Source organism: Metopolophium dirhodum, chromosome 7, assembly GCF_019925205.1.
Source record: "Metopolophium dirhodum isolate CAU chromosome 7, ASM1992520v1, whole genome shotgun sequence".
NCBI lineage: Eukaryota > Metazoa > Arthropoda > Insecta > Hemiptera > Aphididae > Metopolophium > Metopolophium dirhodum.
In genome coordinates this window covers 717,143-734,253 of record NC_083566.1, presented here as the reverse complement: position 1 = coordinate 734,253, position 17,111 = coordinate 717,143, and the positions used below count along the sequence as shown (strand labels likewise).

The window sequence follows — 17,111 nt, the reverse complement described above, 5'->3', positions numbered from 1 at the left end:
TGTGGTACCATTACATATTTATTCAAATGTTTAATTTGAAAATTAAAAATATTTGCTTTTTAAATAAATTTGTTTTTATATTATAATAATATATCTATTACCTACCTATAAATAAAGAGATTGTTATAATAATTAATAAAAGTAAAATATCATGAAATGTGTAAAGCTTGTAACTTACTGATTGTGTTATTCATAATATTACTAAAAAAATTAACTTTGGTAAATTTTTGGGTTTACATGGCCGTTACGTCACTGAGAAACAGTAATACGACAATTTGGATTAGAATAAATTAAAATAACGTATCTCCGTACTTAAGATTAAAATTGTATTTATAATTGAGTAAATTAAATTTAGGGCCTAAATTAAAACATTTCCTATAAATTAAGAGTATGATAATTTGTAATGTAATTAACACTTTAACAGTACCTAAAGCTGGGCATTAACGAGTTAAAAAGTTTAAGTTAATTTAATTTTAACTTTTTAACTTAACTTGTTACTTTAGGCTTTTCATTAACTTCACTGTTAACTTACTAAATTTCTTTCTTAATTAATGTGAAATTATTCATTTTAAGAAGTTAAGTTAATTTATTTTGTTTTTAATTTTATAATATTTTACTATTTCAGTCTATTTCGTTTTCATGTCAAAAAATATGTATCATAAATTGTTTGAAGTTAAAAATTTATATCATTCGAATCTAACTTATATGGAAATACTGTATGAAGTATTAACACTATATCCTATAATTTAGTTTTGGGTTGGAAAAAAATTAAATACGCTAGCGTTGTATAAACAAATTAACTTTTTTTTAACTTAATAAAAAGTTAACAAAAAATGTGTATTAACTTTTAACTTAACTGAGCTAACCTATAGTTAAATTAACTTTTAACTTTTAACTTTTTGTTATTGGTGCATATTAACTTAACTGAGTTAAAAAAATCATTAACTTGCCCAGCCTTGACAGTACCTAAATGCTAACTTCCATAATTTTTTTAAAAACGTAATAATAGTTTTTAAAATATAGTAATTTCCATTTCCTGAAAAGTTTGCATTTGGTTGATACATCTCTCCGATTCTATGGCAATGAAATAATATAGAATAATATACAATTATCATTAGCGGACATTTAATGTTAAAATTAGTAACGTCGCGTAATGCTTGGTGCGTTTATGAATTATTATGTGTATTATGTTCTATTGATAATAATATTGCGTTTACGTTTGATTGGGCATGAAATTGTGTTAGTGAATTCATAAATTAACCAATAAACAATAATAATCAGATTTTCTATCCCCCAACACAAATTTAATAAAACAATTAATTAGTTTTAAAGGAAATCGGCACCCCCTGCACGTATTAATACAACAAATCAATTAAAAAAAAAACCTGGTGTCGTGAAAACGTAGATGTGAGACAAATGAACAATACACATTATATATATAAATATATAATAACTATGTAGGTATTTATATATAATATACATACCTTATATAGTCTATAGAGAGTAAGCCTTAAGTGGAAAACATAAGTGCCAAAATGAGATAAAGATGATAAAGTCATTAATAAACATTGATTTATAAAGTTCATTATTATTTAATGATTCAATATGGTAATACACATTTTACGGTTACCTATATATTTATTAATTTTATTTATAAGTCTTATTTTAAGTTAAAGTATCATATCAACTGTAATAATATTATCCAATAGGATTATATGATCCTCGTAAAGTCAGATATCCAGTAATAATATCACTAGGCAGATTTCTTACGGTACTGAATTCTTCATGTCCGGCATAGTATAAAGATGTTTGGGGATCTTTATATTTGGCCTTAAAAAAAAAAAAAAAAAATGTTACTTGAGTATGTATAGATAAACATTTTAATATTATTACAATTAATCCACTAATATCTGAATATTTTTTGGCTGGTTTGAATGACGGGGGAGCAGAAATACTGCTATCTGTGAACAAAAACCATAGAAATAAAATATGAGGTATAAAGCAGTAATAAGATTTATGTACAACTAATCGAGTTGTCAGGCCAAGGTAAACTTCTTTCTTGAGCTGTTATTTGCTTTAATGAACGCCACAATTTTTTTTTTCCATTGTTAGTTTTGGTGTTCTGTAACATAAGTTATTAAATACTCATTAATAGCTTAAGACCCAATTTCATAAATAATTTTAAATTAACTACACAGTACACACTGGGTATTTGTTGTTTTAAAAAAATGTGCTAAGCAACTACCCTTAGAAAAAAAAAATATTAAAGAAGCGGGTAAGTGCAGTGGGCTGGAGTAGGTCAGCGGTGGTGGAAGTTTTTCCATCGTGCCTTCGGTCCTCAGACAGGATAGTGTATTATTACAGTATTAAATTTGAATTCAATGATTGCATTCGATAAAAAAACAATTCTGAGCAAAGATCAGTGTAACCGTTTTTAGCGGTTATTTAAAATTTTTATTCTTTTCTATGGTGATAAACTAGGCGTTAAATAGCTTAGCAATAGGGTATTTTGGTGGTTTTTCTAGTGGCATTAAAAAACGTTTCAGAAAATCGAAAAATGACTTCTCTTAAGTACCACCTTGAACCAATTTGATAAAATATAAGATACTATATGCTGAAATCAAAGCACTCTTTCTGGTAGTATTTTGTTTAAAGGATAAAAAATAAAATAAACATTATTGTAAAACCACTAGCTTCCTCGATCCATTCAGAATCTAAAATATGCTTCTATCGAAGAAGGTCCTAAAGCTGTAAATTAAATACACGTATGTGTGTATAAATATAAGTGAAAAACTAGGTACATAAAGTATTGTTGGTACTATTATAACCATAAAGCATAACATATTTTTGCAAATTAAGTATTAACTAATATAAATGAGAATATTTGAAATAGTATCTATGGCTTCAGTCCCCATAGCCCTCTGCTAAGGAACTTCCACTGATAAATTTATTTTTTTTGTGCTATTTTCTAAATTAATTTTGAAGTCAATACAAATTTTAGATCTTTAAATATGCAGTAGAGGAATTGATATTGGTACAATGATACATATTGATAGTTTGATGGACTGACTAGTATTTATTGTTGAACCATTGTACCAAGTTAGCAATATAATGATTTTTAGGCTTAAAAAGTATTTATTTTTCTTGACTGCCGCCCACAAAAACTGGTCTCAGTCGTATTTTTTCGTCTTATTTTGAGCAGAGTATACTTAAGAGTTGGAGAGGTATTCATGTTCTTACTTAAAATTCAAGAAACTATATAGATTACATATTGTATCATTTTATAAAATTCATACGCATACATTAATCTAAATAAAATTAGAAAAAACAACAGGTTTTGTTTTCTGAATGTAAATAGTTCAAATTAATCAAAAATCTAAATAATAATTTAGGGTATTTAATTTAATTACTTACGTCAAAAGTTGTGTCTTTGAACACATGTTTTTTTTCTTCTCTTTGAGATAATTCGTCTACAGGATTATTTGCCATTAGTTATTTGAAGATCAAAACATTGAATCGCGTATATGTAATAAATATAACTGAAAATAATAAAAAAAAAAGAAGGTGTTTGATTTCTCATTAAAAAAATATTGTTTATTACCTAAATACCTAATACACTACATTTTTTTTTTTCGGTATCAAATATTAATTGAATAATAGTAAATTTTTATTTCCAATTGATAGTCAAAAAAGTTTATTTTTGCCACATCCATATTTTATTCCTTTAAAATGGTTTGCGGGTACAAGTTGCTTTTTTGCTCCCTTATTTACAGCACTGTTATTTTCATATATTTTTCCATGTTTGTGTATTATCCCTGGTTCTTTTTACTACTCAATGGCCACAGTACTTTGCAAACTAGATCAGTAATGTTACTAATTTTTCAATAAAAAAATGTCAGCCAACCTACTGAATTGTTTTAAAAGGTAAGTTCTATAAGTTATAACATGATGTTTTTATAAATTATTTACTTTTATTTTTTACCATACATTTCTATATAATAATGCAGTCATAGAACTTTTAACAGTGTATTACAATTTTTTTTCCATATAAATAAACTTGAACTTAAATAAAATTTATTTTCAAGACAAACATTTTGTGTTTTAAAGTATTGATATGACCTAAAAGGTGTTTTAAACCTTAAAAAACTTTATATATCAGTGAGAATAAAGAAGAATCTCAATGAAAATTAATTTTCTTATAACTTAATTGTTTTAAATAGTTTTACACTTTTTTTGTCTCAAAAATGTTTATTATTTATTTTTTAAATATGATTTTTTATTGAAAATAGTTGATAGATTTTATATACAGGATGATTTATTAACATAATATGACACATTATTTTGAAAACAATTTTTTTTTACATAAATTGATCCTAATTAAATAATTATATTTTTATGAATAAAATCTACACAGTACTTTTCTGAATGACCAACATGAATAATATTCTGCTCTGGAGATAAAATTAAAAAGCATCAAATAATGCAAAAAAATATTTTTAATAATGTACCTAAGTAGTTTTTAAATAACGAGTGTCTTATATTAAGAAAATCATATCATCTTGTACACCAACGACCTTATATAAAAATTTAGGAATAATCTGATTATATACTTATACAACATATACATAAGTTATATATCGATTATTACCCAAATAGAAACATAATTTTTTTTGTAAGTCGTTTTTATAATTTTGTTGTATCATTGATTTTAAAATATACTTAAAAGTAAAGTCTATTTTAAAATCGATGGTTGTATTTTTATTATTATGGTATTTGTTAAGTATGTGACCTACCGTTATACCAATAATTTATTTGAAAATAGTCAAATTAAAAATCATTAAATTATATTAATAATTATTTAGTTAATACATTTGTAATACAAATATAAATACTTAACTCGATTTTCACCCAGTAGGCCACATACTAAACGAATACCATTATTATTAGTATTATATTTCGATGATTGTTATAAGACTCGAGTGTTATGATTTTATGACTTTGACTCTGGTGAGTGATGGAGTTTTGTTTAAACTCTCTAGTAGTTTTTTATCCGAAAATAAGCAACCCAAAGGCATTAACCGCTAAAATTAGCACCAGAGGGCTATTATAGTGTGTACTTACTAGTTACTAATTACTTACTAGTTACTATACCCATTATACGCAGGGATGGATTAAAAGAAACTTATGTTTTGAAATAGGTTTTTTTTATTTCACTTTATTTAATATTGTGTATTGTGTATTTTAGTTGATATACCTAGTTTTACATATTATTATGGCTATCTTGTCGTATGCGCTCTACCGGCAACATTGCGACTGGAGTATGCGCTCTACCGTGTCTTGCCACTCTACAATTATATTAAGATTTTAGACAATATATTCTCATAATAAGTGGGATGATGTTAAGGTGGTTTTAATGAAGATCTGGAGCAATGAAGCAAATCTGGAATTGTACCACACATATTTTTCATAATTTTTAGCCTCAGAGGCCGCCATAAACTTTCAATCTTTTGGGTATGTGCCTGCCTTTGATATTGGATCTATGAAATTTTCGATATGATTTACAACGTAGTGGTTGTACCCGTGTTCCGAGAGTCCATTATATCCTGACCAGCTATCGGAATGTATTGAAGACCCAACAATAACCTCTCTGTATAATTTCGTACAAAATCGTGTTATCCCTTTTATTCAAAATACCTTCCTTCGTTGTTGTCACACAAGCCGAATACCCATGGCCCGTCAAGCCGTCTTCCGTAGTTTCTTGCCCTGTTTTCTATAGGATCAACGACTAAATATACGATCAAAAATTATATGATGCAGGAAAAGAGAGTCCTAATCTTTATTATCACGATAATAAAGATGTAAATTGAATAGTAGAGCGCATATAACATTATAACAAGTGTCCCGTAATCGCAGGTAGACCGCAATCTGGGGTAGAGCGCAAAAAGTATAATATATTATACAACAAAGATAGCCATTATTATATTAGTATGTTAAGACTAGAAAATTAGCTCACATTGTAAGAAATAACTTATACTTTCGTTTACAACAATTTATTACTTTCAATAACTTCAATACACATACATAATAATTCAGTAAGTTAGGAACGACGTGCGTCCCACGTTCGCACACGACAACAACAACTTCGAATATTAAACATAACCTCTAACATGAGTGGAAAAGTAATAATAATAATAATAATGATAAAAGTAATAGTAATAATAATAGTGATAATGTCACAGCTCGGCCATCCTGACCTATCCCAGTCTCTGGGATCATTACACAATATCTTTAACTTAACATCATAATTTCTAATAACATCTGAACAATATTATAACAATACATAATAGTGATAATACATTCATAATAGTATACATAAAATAATAATTAACCACAAACAAGTAAATAGTAAGTAAACAGTACATTTTTAATATAAACATCAATAAATAATAACATAACCATAATACATGAAATATAATAAAGGATCATTTTTCCAAGCTCCTAACCCAATGTCTCATGTTATCTGAGCTAATGACTCCTTCATAAGGCACCTGAGTGTGCTGAAAACCTTCAATGTCTTTGACTATAAATCTATCATTTAGTAACACTTTGTCTATTATATATGGGCCCTTAAATTTAGGTATTAATTTTTTATTCACCCCCACACTAACATCTGTATTTTTAATTACAACAAAATCTCCTTTTTTATATAAGGTAGGTTTCTTATGTTTCTCATCATAATATTTTTTATTATATGATTGATTTTTTACTATCTTGTCCTTAGCCTCTTTTCTTATTTCCTCCAAGTTCCTGTCCTTCTCCACTTCCACCAATAACCTCCTAAACTCACCCTCAACCGTACCATGTTGATATACACCAAATAATAACTTAGATGGGGCTTCACCCGTCGAAGCACATAACATATTGTTCAATGCGTACTCGACCTCATGCAATACCCTGTCCCATCTATTTAAACCTACTGTCTTTTTTGCCAGCATTGCTGTTATGCAACGGTTTACTCTCTCAACCTGACCATTTGCCCGGGGTGTTGCCGTTGCCACTAATACCAAATCTATTTTTTTCTGGGCTAAGAATTCTCCAAATGCATTAGACGTAAACGTTGAACCTCTGTCAGATATTACCCTTCTAGGTATACTATAACACCTGAAGTAATCATTCATATGCTTAATTACTTCTACCGTGTTAGTTGTTTTACAAGGATATAACCTAACAAACTTTGTAAATGCATCAATGATTACAAACAAATATTTATTTTTTTTACCAGTCTTCTCAAGTGGACCGTAGTGGTCGATATGGATCGTATCAAACGGTATTGGAGTCTTAGGTATAGGGTGCAACTCACCTTCCTTTTTACCATATACTGGCGAATATGAGATACATTTTAAGCAATTAGAAATAAAACTTTTGACTTTTTCTCTCAAATTGGGAAACCAAAATGTTCTCAACACTACTTCACTGGTTTTTTCTACACCCAAATGACCATATTCCTCATGCACCGACCTTATCACATTATCCTCCATGCTACTAGGGACGTAAAACAACAACTCACTTTTATACTTCCTATATACTAAACCATTTCTCATTTCAAAGTACTTATCCTCACATTTCTTCAACCGCTCTTTTAACTTGTTAATATCTTTATCTTCAATCTGTTTAATCGACAACGTTTGCTCGAAAGTATTTTCATACAACATTAATATATTGGTATTCCGACTTAATGCGTCAACGTGTTTCATTTTACTTCCTGCACGATGTTCAATACTGAAATCATAATTCTGAAATAATAACGCCCATCTTGCAATCCGAGGGTTCATATCTTTCTTGTTCATAGTCAACTTGAAACTTTCACAATCAGTGAACACTTTGAACTTAATACCATTGAGATAAACATGAAAACGCTTCACTGCATACACTAACGCCAAACACTCCAATTCATAACTATGATATTTAGCTTCTACCTCAGTGGTTCTCTTACTATAATAAAATACTGGATGCATTAGACCGTCTTTCTGTTTCTGTAATAGGATCACTCCATAACCCAATGCACTAGCATCACAATGCACCTCGGTTTCAGCTGACGGAGAATATAATGCCAAAATCGGCATTTGCACCAACTTATTCTTTAACAACTCAAAGGCCTGTGACTCCTTCTCCCCAAACTTAAATTGAGCTCCCTTCCTTAACAGCGCATACAGTGGTGCTGCCAAAATGGAAAAGTTTTCAATAAATCTCCTAAAATAACTGACTAGTCCTACAAAGCTGTGTACATTGGCTATTGATTTAGGTATTGGGAATTGTGTCACTGCTGCTACATTAGCCGGATCAGGTCTCACTCCATCCTTATCCACCACATAACCCAAATATGTTATCCTCGACTGCAGAAAAAAACATTTATCTTCCCTCAATTCAAGTAAGTTATTATTACATGCTATTAATACCGATTCTATTATTTCCAAATTTTCTGCTATAGTTTCTGTGGCTATCAACAAATCATCTAAATAAACTAATAACTTTCCAGACCTTATTAATTCCCTAAATACTGTTTCAATATATCTCATGAATGCTGAGGGACTATTGCAGTACCCAAAAGGCAATCGGACATACTCATATTGCCCCAAAAATGTTGAAAAAGAGAGATATCTGGACGACTGTTCCGATACTTTCACATGGAAATAGGCATTCTTTAAATCTAACTTTGTAAAGAAGATCTTCCCTCTTAAATTATCTAATAGATCATCTATATGTGGAATCGGGTAATGTTCTTTCACAACTCTTTTATTTAATTCTCTCAAATCCGCACACATTCGATATGTATTATCTTTCTTTTTGACTAATACTATGGGCGAACAAAATTCAGATTTACTTTCCTTTATAATACCTTTATCTAATAACTCACAAATTATATCCTTCACTGCGTTCCTCTCTACATATGATAATCTTCGAGGTTGGTAATGAAAAGGAGTGTGGTCTTTCAAACTTATATTAACTTCGTAGTTTATCTCAGGAGTCTCTGGCTTTAACACCCTTGAGTAACAGTTATCATATATTTTTTTTAACTTACATCTATCACTAAATGATACCTCACCTATGTTCAACTCCACCTCATCTCCCAACTCATACTCTATTAACCCTAAGTCAACCAAGAAGTCATTACCATTACACTGTTCTTGCTTCGAATTCACCATAATCCTACCATCTTCACCAAACCAAATATTCATCCCCTTAATAAAATCTCTACCCAATAAACATTCGGATAACATAGTCTGATCATCTACCACATAAAATATTTGTTTCTTATTTAAATCATAATCAACTAATAAAACCGTAGCATCAGTAACAGCTTCAATACTCAATTGAGACCCGTTGATTAGGGTTGCCATACGTCCCGGAAAACCGGGACTGTCACCGGTTTTTGACTTTGTGTCCCGGTGTCCCGAAAACATTTTTCGGGACGTCTATATGTCCCGGTTTTAGGAAAAAATTAAAATTGTTTAATTTCTACAATTTTATTTTTAAAAATAATAATTGAAATCGAGAGTCAACATGTTAATGTTAAAGATAACGAATAATTGATAAATCCATAGGCTAAATATAAAATAATAATACCGTAATATTCGAGAACAACAAACAAGTCATGTGCGCTGTGCACTATGCTGCAGTTTACATGTTTTATTTTTATATTTTATCGTCTTATCGATAATCGATATAGCCATACGGGTGATACAGAGACAGACTAATGACTTTTACATCAGTAGAACGTAGGTCGTAGTCACTAGTCACTCGTAGACCGTAGCCTAGATTGTTCGTATTTATTATTTTATTCGTTATTATGGCACCAAAAAGAAAATGTCACTTTCGTGATGAGTTTTCCGTTACTTGGAGTTTTATAAAAAAAGGTAGAAATGAATTTGAAGCATATTGCACTTTTTGCAAAAGCTATCTTCAAGTTGACCACGGTGGAAAATCTGACATAGTCGATCATATTAAATGTAACAAACATAAAAAAAATTCTCAAAGTGTAAATATTAGTGAAAAAGTGACCAAGTTTTTTGTAACTCCTGATACAAAAGAAGAAAAATTGGTAGCTGCTGCAGAGTTGGTTAATGTTTATAAGGTAATTTTTCACCATAATTCATTTAATTCACTGGACTGTACTACACCACTTTATTCAAAATTATTTCCCGACTCAAAAATTGCTTGTAAAATGTCAACCGCACGAACTAAAGGCACTGCAATAGTAAAATACATTTTAGCTCCACATACAGTTGATATATTTAAATCAGATTTAGAAAATACAATTTTCTTTAGTTTGGCGACGGACGCTAGTAATCATAAATCAGAAAAAATATTTCCAATTATAATTCAATATTTTACAAAGTCAGATGGTACAAAAAGTCAATTAATAAAAATGAGTTCTCTTAAAAACGAAACTTCAGAAACAATTTCGCAATATTGTATTGATACATTAAATAATTTGAAAATACCTTTAAAAAAATGCATTGCATTTTGTGCAGATAATGCAAACACAAACTTCGGAGGAATTCATAGAAAAGGACAAAATAATATTTTTTTTAAACTAAAAGAAGCCATTCAAAATGAACTGGAAGGTGTTGGCTGCTCTGCTCACATATTGCACAATACTATTTCTACAGCTGCAAATACGTTTAGTTTTGATGCTGAAATGATCATATTTAAAATATTTGGGTACTTTTCTATTTACACTGTAAGAACAGAAAAATTAAAAGATTTCTGTGAATTTGTGGATATCAACTACAGAACTATTTTAAATCATTCCAAAACTCGGTGGGTATCATTGCTACCAGCAGTAGAAAGAACGCTATCTATGTGGCCTGCACTAAAATCATTTTTTCAGTCCGAAGAGAAACCTCCAAAAATACTATTAGACACATTTAATAGTCCGATGAGTGAAACATATATGTGGTTTTTACATGCACAACTCGTTATTTTTAACAGGAACATTTTATTGATTGAAAAATCTAAAACGAGTATAATTGAACTAAGAAAAATATTAAGCACCATTTCAGATAACTTAAAAAATAGACAAATTAATAAATTTGTTGGTTTAAAAGTTCTAGAAATGTTGAGAAAAGAAGAAATATCTGATCAAGTAAAACATACATTTTATGAAGAAGTTGATGAGTTTTACAATACAGCAATTACGTATTTAACCAAATGGTCGGTCTCAACAAATCACTTTCATGTTTTTGACTGGATGTCTTTATTGGAGCCGATAGCATGGCGTGACGTAGAAGAAACAATAATTTATTTATCTGATAAAAACATACAGTTAGATGATTCTTTATTGTTTGATCAGCTAACATACTTAAAAAAAAAAATCGAAGAATTCAAAAACAGTATATTAGATTGGGATAATAAAATTGCTAGTGAAAAATGGCAATGTTTTTTTAGTGTGTCAATACACGATGAACAACACTCAGAACTTTTAAAAATTGCTCAGTATGTTTTTGCAATACCAGCCCACAATGCTAACGTCGAACGTGTATTTTCTTTAATGGAAATACAATGGACTGACGAACGAAATCGTCTTCAGCTTGATACCGTGGAAAGTATTATAATGTGCAAGTACAATTATAAAAAGACTTGTTCCGAATTTTACGAGTATGTTAAAACACAGCCATCTTTACTTACATCGGTTAAATCATCTAAGAAATATGAATGGTACAAAGAAAATGAGACAGAAGAGCCCAGCCACCCCGGCCCAAGTACAAGTAAATAAATAAAAAATGTTGTTATTTTATAATTATAGTATATTAATTTCATATTGTTAAATATTATAAAACAATAAATTTTAAAAAAAATTTTACATTGTCAATTTGTTATAGTAATAAAGTGTATAAGTTATAACACTATAACCTATTGTAGTATTGTGTCGTTATTTAATACATATCCAATGGCGAATATAGTTCAATAATATTTCTAAATTTATTTACTATTTTTCTGTCTGTCCCGGTTTTACTTGATGAAATTATGGCAACCCTACCGTTGATACCCGAAATAAAAATATCATTATTAAACGGTTTTCGTTCACTAGTCCGGATAAGATGAGACTTAATCAAAGAAATTGGGCTACCACTATCTACCAACGCATTAACAGTAACAGTCTCCTTACATAATATTATACTTACCCTTACATTATATGCTGGCTCTAACAGTCTGATCTCTCCTGCTGATCCACTATGTTGCCGCTCGTTCTGTCGCCGAGATTCTTCATTTGTGTCATTCCTATTTTTCTGATCACGTTCCGGACACGCTGATCGCTGATGTGCTGTTGAACCGCAACCGTAGCATGCTCCTTTTGGTCTTACTGGACTGGGACAACTTGGTGCAATGTGTGTTCTGGATCCACAGTTGTAACATATCCGGCTTGTTGCTGACTCAACACCCTTCTGACTCCTACTCGAACTTTCCGCTTTGGGCTTAGGACTTTCTCCTCTGGGCCACTGCTTCTCATTTGAATTGGACAAAACTATTTTATTTTGAAATCGAACATTTCTGTGCTCCACTAACCGCATGTAGTCCATAATGTCAAATAGTAACTCATTTTCGTCATTATGAGTACGGCTTAACAAATATTGAAATAATTCTTTCGACTGGATACCGTCTAATAACTGTTCCTTGGTATCAAACAAATCTAATTCCAAATCTCGACAAAGTCGAACCTTTTCGTGGAAGTAGTCTAGAATACGGTGTTGATGCAAGGCAAAGATTTTGTCTTACGAGTGGCTGATGATACGATACGGGTAGTGAGTGTAAAAAGATTGCAAGGTATGTCCTTCGAGATTGTAAGACCCAAAATGGTGAGGCTCGAAATATTCGACGGAGTTGATGCAAACATGTACATGGCGACACAATGTATAGGAAAAAGACATGATAACCCTGATATTAAGGTAGATCTGCCTGCGATCGCACAGTTATTGACGCCTGACCAAGTTGATGCGAAATTTAATGCGAGAAGACAAAGGAAAGAGGAACGGGAGAGGAATCTTAAAACTCCAGCTCGAACGTCTGCCACTGGCGAGCGTCGAGTGTTGCCTATAGCTCACTCATCGCAGACGCTTCGTGAGAGCAAGGGATCGGATGAGATACGTTTGAAAGTCATTAGCATGAATTTAAGTCCAGATCATAAAGTAAATACTCCCGATAATAGTATCAAGAAAGAGAAAGATGAGGATTGGTGTCATGAGGATGAGAGTTTAGATGTTGCTGAGAAGGACGATTCATTAACGAAAACAAATACTATAAATACTGATGATCAGGATGAAGATGATGATGATGACGGTGAAGATGAGGTGATTGATGACTCTCATATAGTTAGTAGAATCGACGAAACTGCGAAGCGTGATAGATATGAATTTGACAAAAGCATGGTGCAGAAATCATTGGGCGAACTTTCACAAGCTCGAGTTTTTAGTTGTTATTACTCAATGAGCGCAAATAAGAAGAAGATCATCTTGGAGCGAAAGTCGGGGTCGATTTCTAGTACTGCGTCTCGCCGTCGACATTTTTATCCGCATTCATCTGACCATCCATAATTAACATTCGTTCTTTATCCCACTTCTGATGTAAGAAATAACTTATACTTTCGTTTACAACAATTTATTACTTTCAATAACTTCAATACACATACATAATAATTCAGTAAGTTAGGAACGACGTGCGTCCCACGTTCGCACACGACAACAACAACTTCGAATATTAAACATAACCTCTAACATGAGTGGAAAAGTAATAATAATAATAATAATGATAAAAGTAATAGTAATAATAATAGTGATAATGTCACACATTTATAGCAAAAATATCAAACTATAAGGGCATATGGCGGTAAATAGCAAGGAGGTGCAATTATTGCCCTCGAGGCGTAAAATGTCTTAATCCGGCCCTTATTATACATAATAATATTATAATATCACATACTTACTCGAAAATATTTAATACCGCTAAATACTATAGTACGTTAATACTATAACATTAAGGTACTAGTATCAATAATGTATTTCATTAGTATTTACTATAGATTAGTAAAAAAAAAAAAATGAATTAAGTATTAACGAAAGCAGAGAAATTTTGTATTTTAAAATAAATTTTAAAGTTTAAACGGCAAATTATAGTAGCAAGCGCCAAGCAACAACAACACTCATTGATACAAATAATGATAACGTATCAGTTATGATAATATAGTTATCAATTTGACTTGTCAAGATATTATGTTCGATTATTTTATTTTTCAAGTTCCACATTAGAGGTCATGAGTATGTCCTAAGCTTTATCACGGCTCATATCTTCATTCATCAACATCAATTTGAAAACTTCCATTTGACCACCAAATAGTTTTGACGGTCGGCATTCGGCGTTCGTCACTTTATCAGTTCATTTCCATTTAACGTACGCAGGGCGTAGACCGTAGCAGCGTCCATTCCTCATTGATTCTCGTTCTCTATATTTTTCTCAATTTTCACTTTCAATTCCTTAATCTATTTTCCTCTAGATCGTTTTTCTCTACGACCAACATGTCACGAAAATTCTTTGTTGGAGGAAACTGGAAGTTGAACGGCACGAAGAAAGTTGCTGATGAACTACTCAGCAATTTAGTAAAGGGACCTTTGGACCCTAATGTTGGTAAGTTAATAATGACAGTACCTAATAAATTGGGATGTGGTTATAGTTACTTAAATGTTTTTTTTTTATAGAGGTTTTGATTGGAGTACCAGCCATATACTTGGATTTTGTCAAAGAAAAAGCACCATGTAACATATATGTTGCTGCACAGAATTGTTATAAAACTGAAAAAGGCGCGTTTACTGGAGAGATAAGCCCCAGTATGTTAAAAGATATTGGTATTGATTGGGTGATTTTAGGTCACTCTGAACGTCGGCAGATATTTCAAGAAAGTGATACTGTAAGTATTGCATTAAATTGAAAAGTAAAAACTGACCTTAAGTAGGTGGTTTTCTTTTTTCTACTTTCTTCTACTTCTACACACGGTCTACTTTTTTTTTGGATGAGAGCATTCCCAATATCATATTTTTTTAAAGTTATTTTCAAGATTCACTAAACGTGGTTTTTCATAACAAATTGATAGATATTTTCGGTTGGCGGAGCGTAGCAATGGCGCCAAGCAAGTGCCAAACATACTGTTTTTTTTTTTTTTTGGAAATATGTTTTTCCTTAGACACAAAGTTTTTTTGTTATAATTTCTTAAAAAAATTCAAACTGTTTCAAAATCAGAATTAAAAAACAAATGTTAAAAACAAAAATTTGAAATTTGTAAGGACTACCTATGGGGCATGGTGAAGTGCATTAGTTCCACTAGAGGCTAATAGCAGATACTACACTAGTTGGTTCCCTTTTTTTTGGTATGTACTACGTTACTAACATATTTTCTTCCAATTTTAACAGACTTAGGAGTTAGGACTGTCTATGATCTATTTAGTCCAATGGTATGGATAAAAATGTTTTTAGTTTTTATAGTTTACTTTTTTTTAGTTTATTTACCATTAAATAAAAATATAAAAATATTAGTATTTTACAAATTATGATATAATATAAATAAAGGTACAATAAGTGCCAAGAATTAATGTGGTATACACTTTTAGTTTTTACATGTAAATGTTTTCAATGCGATTATTGGACTGTAGTCTAAACTCTAATGTTAGTTTATTTGCTTCTGATCATTAAATCATAATAAACGATCTTGTTTTAGTACAGACATAAACATAATGTATTAAATACTCACGAAAAAATAAAACAAAAAAGCTATAGATCATAGTCTATTTGTTGAATAAATAATAATCAACATTAAAAAAATGTCAAATAAAAATAAATAGTTTAATGTATTTCCAAAAATCTTAGCATGTGAACTTGGGTTTTTACCAATTAAGTTTTACATGTGAATGTTATTTTGGCCCGTTGTATTTGAGAAGAAATTATTTTATTTTTACGTCTTGAAAAATAATTTGTCATAAAGTTGTCTATTGCATACACATTTTAAATAAATCAAAACATTTAAGATAAACTTAATTAATTAGTTAGTTCAAAAACATCATTTGTTATTTTTATTTTATGTATGGTTATTAACACAATAACTACATATTTATTTTTGGAAAAATAATTTTCCTTATTACCTAAATTCTAATAGTAAATTCGGTTTTAAATAAATATGCATGATTTAGGTATGACTATGAGTAGGGTTCTCTCCCAGTTAAAAACCTTGGTATTAATTCTAAATTGTTTTAAATGTTTGAACAGCTCATTGCTGAAAAAGTAAATCATGCTCTTGAGTCTGGATTATCTGTTGTCGCATGTATTGGTGAAACTCTTGAAGAACGTGAAGCCGGACAAACTGAAGCGGTTGTAGCTAAGCAAATTAAAGCTATTAAGGAGAAAATATGCAATTGGCAAAATGTAGTTATTGCTTATGAACCAGTCTGGGCCATTGGTACTGGTAAGACTGCCAGCCCTCAACAAGTAAGTTGTTAAATATATCTATAGTGATTTTATTGTGTACTTATATTATATATTTTTTATTCAGGCCCAAGATGTCCATAAAATTTTGAGAAAATGGCTAAGTGATGAAGTAAATGAAACTGTTGCCAAGACTACACGCATCATTTATGGTGGATCTGTGACATCATCTAATTGCCGAGAATTAGCTAAAGAATGCGACATTGATGGATTTTTGGTTGGAGGTGCATCCTTAAAACCAGAATTTGTTGAAATAGTCAACGCTAATCAGTAATTTAAATATGTGAATACACTATTGTTGTTTTCTTATGAGTTTGATGCAATAGGTAACTTAATACCATTTAGAATTGATCAAAGCAACAATTTTGTGAATAAAATGTATGTTTTGTGTGTTAAATTTTCCTCGAAGACTCATTAATTTTCGTGTATTACTGTAGTAAACAAAACTTAAAATTCTCAAAAACTCAAAATTTACATGTTTAATGTTTATACAATAAATAAATTATACTATATTATATTATTGTCATTAAATACTCATTATACATCTTGTAAGTGAAATACATAGTTTGTATATTCTACCTACACCA

The 17,111-nt window shown here is 30.4% G+C and overlaps 2 protein-coding genes across 8 annotated transcripts; one reads left to right on the top strand and one right to left on the bottom strand.

Moving 5' to 3' along the window:
* Positions 1-1,568: 1,568 nt before the first annotated feature.
* LOC132948740 (INO80 complex subunit C) lies at positions 1,569-14,210 on the bottom strand. Of its 7 annotated transcripts, none has more exons than XM_061019369.1 (5): positions 13,982-14,210; positions 3,415-3,539; positions 2,023-2,122; positions 1,894-1,961; positions 1,569-1,830 (listed from the first exon to the last, which is right to left on the bottom strand). In XM_061019369.1, the coding sequence occupies exons 2-5, from the start codon at positions 3,487-3,489 to the stop codon at positions 1,699-1,701; spliced, it is 375 nt and encodes a 124-aa protein (XP_060875352.1). In that variant the 5' UTR covers positions 3,490-3,539; positions 13,982-14,210; the 3' UTR covers positions 1,569-1,698. The 7 variants fall into 7 exon arrangements, with proteins under 7 accessions (XP_060875352.1, XP_060875356.1, XP_060875354.1 ...); XM_061019373.1 differs by lacking the exon at positions 13,982-14,210 and adding an exon at positions 13,482-13,607; XM_061019371.1 differs by lacking the exon at positions 13,982-14,210 and adding an exon at positions 12,192-12,321.
* Positions 14,211-14,292: 82 nt separating this feature from the next.
* On the top strand, positions 14,293-17,039 carry LOC132948739 (triosephosphate isomerase). The gene is made up of 4 exons (XM_061019365.1): positions 14,293-14,679; positions 14,751-14,959; positions 16,309-16,527; positions 16,592-17,039. Exons 1-4 carry the CDS (start codon positions 14,571-14,573, stop codon positions 16,796-16,798), a joined length of 744 nt encoding a protein of 247 aa, XP_060875348.1. The 5' UTR covers positions 14,293-14,570; the 3' UTR covers positions 16,799-17,039.
* Positions 17,040-17,111: the final 72 nt, after the last annotated feature.